The sequence below is a fragment of the Carya illinoinensis genome, chromosome 5 (assembly GCF_018687715.1).
Source record: "Carya illinoinensis cultivar Pawnee chromosome 5, C.illinoinensisPawnee_v1, whole genome shotgun sequence".
In the NCBI taxonomy this organism is placed as follows: Eukaryota; Viridiplantae; Streptophyta; class Magnoliopsida; order Fagales; family Juglandaceae; genus Carya; species Carya illinoinensis.
The window spans coordinates 46337738-46342587 of NC_056756.1; the positions used below are offsets into that span (position 1 = coordinate 46337738).

The window sequence follows — 4850 nt, forward strand, 5'->3', positions numbered from 1 at the left end:
ATTTAGAGGTGGGATTATTGATTTAACAATCAATGCATTAAGCTCCAAAATCGTTTAGAATTAAAAGAGGCGTACGGCTTTCGCAATGTAAAGGTCCAAGTCGTGTTATAAGTACTTTCCTCTTAAATTTAGCAATAGATATTGCCTACTCTTAAAGTAATAGGACTAGACGAAGTGTACCCATCGAAGAACATGTAATGGAAGTAAAATTAGACAAATTCATTGGAATAATTGAAGTTAAAAAAAAATGAAAAAGAAAAAAGAAGTGCACGAGAAGATGCCACAGATAGAATAGAGGAGGGAGGGAGGGGGGGGGGGGAGTGCGGGAGTTTGTGTGGTTGTCTAGTTGTAAGTACACTTGTACACTAATATATGTATTAATTTATTGTGATTGATCAAAAAATAGATTTTATTGAAAACAATGCTAATTTAACTTTTAAGTATGAAAGAATCAGTATTGGTACACTGATTAGTACGCGATTTTACTTATACATAACAAAATTCTAATCTTTATGTTCTCGCTTTACCTCTGTGAAACATCAAAGGTCCACCAACGAGAAAAAAAGGGCCTGCTTTCTTTTTACACAAGGATTCCCTCAGATAATAATGCAAAAAATCTAGTTACGAATATAAATACCACAAAAACCTCACTCACTCTTCCATCAAATCTCTCTCTCTCTCCCCGGTGTTCTAGCATGCAAACAAGAGATGATCACTGAGAGAATTATGCTATCTAATCTTCTTTTTGTTGCTATTTTAGGACTGCTCACAACTTCATGGGGAGAGGACAGGCTTTTGGATCCATCCAAGTTGGAAATGTTTGTGGATGAGCTTCCAGACATGCCCAAAATCCAAGGCTTTCATGTCGTGTCTGGTGTTCTCAAGTCCAAATCACTGAAGATTGGCATGTTCAAGAAGAAATGGGTAAGTAAGACACCTTTTTTCTATGGTTTCAGTTTCTACTGTCAAAACTCTACATCGTAGTTCATTTCTCGTCCTTTCGTGGTTTAGAATCTTAGATACATTCTAGGATAGTAGAACACTTCAGATAAAGTCACCCGCCACTTTTGTGGGCATCAATCATCATGGCACTTCATGTTCGTGATTGCAGAAAAAGCAATCTCCATGAAGCTCTGAGACCATCAATATCTCTGTTGCTTAGTTTTTTCTCCGAAAAATGATATTACCACTACTCAACTACAACTTATTTACAAATCTTTTTGTATTCAATTTTTTTTTAATTTTTTATTTTACTTAATAATTAAAGAAGTGAGTATTAATAAAATTATATTTGTTTAAATTTTTTTTAATAATTAGGATGTTAAAAAAATACTTAAAAGAAAATAAAATAAAAATAAAAAATTTTAAAATGCATGAATGGTAAATGGGTTATAATAGAGTGATAACTCTATCACTATCCTCTTTCTCCATATTGTTTAATAGTTGAAAAAATATAATTGTAAGTACAATTACGTATTAATTTATGCATTAATATAATGTAATTGGTTAAAAAATAAATTTTATTAAAAAAAATATTAATTTAAATTTAAAATATAAATAAATTAATATTAATATACAAATTAATACGCGACTCTCTTTATATTTATCAAAACTCTTAATAGTTTCCTACCGACGACTGAGAGAGAGAGAGAGGAGGAAGGAATAGAAAACTGTGTCAAAGTGACTTTTGTTCTCCCTCTTTTCCTTCTTCCCACCAACTTTCCAGCTTATAGATGACAAAAACCAATGGCCAAACCATTCCGTACACATCACCCTGCCCTTCCCTCCTCCCCCCACCTCTTGGCCACTGTTGAAGCTACTTTGCCAACTGAATATCTCTAGCCTGGATAATGAACTAGGCCATGATATGTTGCTCCCTTCCACTTTACAGCACATTAATGTTCTAAGTCCGCACTTACCCATTGAGATTTATATTGCAGTACTTGATTCACTAATCCTTTTCCAACATACAACTTCAAAATAGGAAGAAGATTAACTCTGTTTGACCAATGACTGTGAATCGTTGTTGTGGTTTGGTTTTGCAGAAATTCCATCGAGATCTACCCCCGACCACGGTGTTTGTCTACGGTCTGACCAAGGACACGGCAACTGTTCCTGGTCCAACAATCGAGGCCCTTCATGGAGTTGACACATACGTGACGTGGAGAAATCACCTCCCTGGAAAGCATATACTTCCTTGGGACCCAACCATCCCAACAGCCATGCCAGCTAAACAGAAGGGGATTCCCACGGTGGTTCATCTCCACGGTGGCATCGATGAGCCCGAGAGTGATGGAAACTCAAACTCCTGGTTCACCTCTGGATTCAAAGCAAGAGGGCCAACCTGGACCAAGAGAAAGTATCATTATCACAACCAACAACACCCTGGTAATTTATGGTACCATGATCATGCCTTGGGATTGACGAGGATCAACCTCCTAGCTGGCTTGATTGGGGCTTACATTATCCGGCACCCGGATGTGGAGACGCCACTTGGACTCCCTAGCGGCGATGAATTCGATCGGCCGTTGATCGTTTTCGATCGTGGCTTTCGCACTGATGGTTCCATATACATGAATTCCACCGGAAACAATCCCTCCATACATCCTCAGTGGCAGCCTGAATATTTTGGTGATGCCATTATAGTAAATGGCAAAGCTTGGCCTCGTAAGACCGTGCGACGTCGCAAATACAGATTTCGAATTATCAATGCAAGCAACGCTAGATTTTTTAGGTTCTTTTTCACCAACGGCTTGAGATTCATCCACGTGGGATCCGATTCAGCTTATATTAGTGAGCCGGTGACGACCAATGAGATTTTACTGGGGCCATCTGAGATCACTGACGTGATTATTGACTTTTCCATGTCAAAGAATGACACTGCTATCCTGGCCAACAATGCACCCTACCCCTACCCAACGGGGGATCCAGTCAACGAAGTGAATAGCAAGGTCGTCAAGTTTGATATCCTCAAACATCAAGAATTTGACACGTGCCGAGTTCCCAAGAAGCTGATAGAATACCCAGCTCCATCTTTATCCAGTGTATCGCGTACACGGTATATCGCTATGTATGAGTACACGAGCGACATCGGCGAGCCAACTCATCTGTACTTAAACGGGAAACCGTACGAGGCACCCGTTACGGAGACTCCTAAAGTGGGGGCCACCGAGATCTGGAACGTAATCAATCTGACAGGGGATAATCATCCTCTGCACATCCATCTTGGACTCTTTAAGACGTTGGATCAAACAGCGCTGGTGAATTTGGAAGAGTTCAAGAGCTGCATGACGAAAATCAACGATGCGATCAAGTGCCAAATAAGCAAACATGCACGCGGCAAAAAGATAAAGGTGCTGGCTCACGAAAAGGGGTGGAAGAACGTGTACAAGATGACACCCGGATATGTGACAAGGATCCTAGTCAAGTTTTCTTACATACACTCGAACGCATCGTATGCCTTTGATGCAACTTCAGAGCCTGGATACGTATATCATTGCCACGTAAGTATTCATCTTCTCCAATATTTAGATAAAAAAAAAGAAAAAGATATAGGAAAATCTGCGTTTTCCAATGAAATTTTGCCGTCACGAGTCACCGGTGTCCTTAAGTTTTCTGAAAAGAGCAGTAAGGGTTTGTCGTAAAGCTCATCAGCTGTGTCCTTTGCCTGCCTCGAAAATGGCCATTGGCCAGGCTAGCTAGGCCAGCGTGATAACCAAAGTCAAGCTCTGTGTATTTTGAAGTTGAGAGATGCTGCCGTCGGTTTGTGCACGTTTTAGCTGAAGGAAAATGCAATTCAATGAGTATTTAATTTTTTTTTATTTAATTATTAAATAAGTATTTTTTTAATACTATTGTGAATTTTTTAAAAATATTTAATATGATTAAAAAAATACATTAAAAAAGAAGAAGAAGATTAGATGTCGACTCTTGAGACCCAGAATCAGAACCATTATCGGTAGAAAATAGCATTAACCTTACCTGAAATGCTGCATCTAAATAGATATGTTAAGAATATGAAATACTACATCTAATTTTTTTTTTAATAAAAAATGGAAAAATCTTCTCTTTGAAATCTTTTTGCAGATCTTGGATCATGAAGACAATGTGATGATGAGGCCCTTGAAATTCTTGAATTGAGAAGAATATCGACAGATATAGTACGTAGAGAGCCAATGCATATTGATTTTTGTAAGTCATTTTTTTTTACTAATCTTGCTATGATATCTCTTATTCTGTTTTTAGCGACAAATTCCTTTTTCCATCTTTAAGTCTTTCTTACTATATGCAGGATCAGCTTTGAAATAATCCTGTCTCGTGGTTGGTCCTTTTTTTATTTTTATTTTTATTTTTATTGGTCGGGGGTTGTCAGTGGAGTGGTTAGAATGTCTGTTTTATAAGAAATAGAAGATATTGTAGTTTGAAGTTTAGTTGAAAGACATTAGCTGTTAATCACGGAAGTAAAAACTCTAATGTCAGACCGATTTATAATGTTATAATTAGAATAATGTTACATAAGTTATTATTTGATCGAAAAATGTTGATTCAATAAGGCTTTAAAGTTCTTCTTTGGACTCCGCATCCTGCCCAGCTTCTTAAAGTTATATCGGAGTTATGTTTTACGTTTACGTGTTATCCTTTGCCAACTTGCAATTGGTAAACAAATCATTACTGAAAGATTACTCATTCAATTATAATAAAAAGAAAAAGAGTTTTACTACACATAAATTTACATATTAAATATCATATATTTTTATTTTATTTTATTTATTATAATTTTTTTAGATTTATTCTTTTTTAAATTAATTGAATTCTTCTACTCATTATCTATATATATAAAAAAAAAAAGG

At 36.7% G+C, this 4850-nt stretch overlaps 1 protein-coding gene across 1 annotated transcript; it reads left to right on the forward strand.

The window, feature by feature from the left end:
- The first annotated feature begins 522 nt into the window (after positions 1-522).
- LOC122308994 (multicopper oxidase LPR2-like) lies at positions 523-4549 on the forward strand. The gene is made up of 4 exons (XM_043122302.1): positions 523-924; positions 2046-3503; positions 4087-4191; positions 4292-4549. The coding sequence occupies exons 1-3, from the start codon at positions 709-711 to the stop codon at positions 4138-4140; spliced, it is 1728 nt and encodes a 575-aa protein (XP_042978236.1). The 5' UTR covers positions 523-708; the 3' UTR covers positions 4141-4191; positions 4292-4549.
- The last annotated feature ends 301 nt before the right edge of the window (positions 4550-4850 follow it).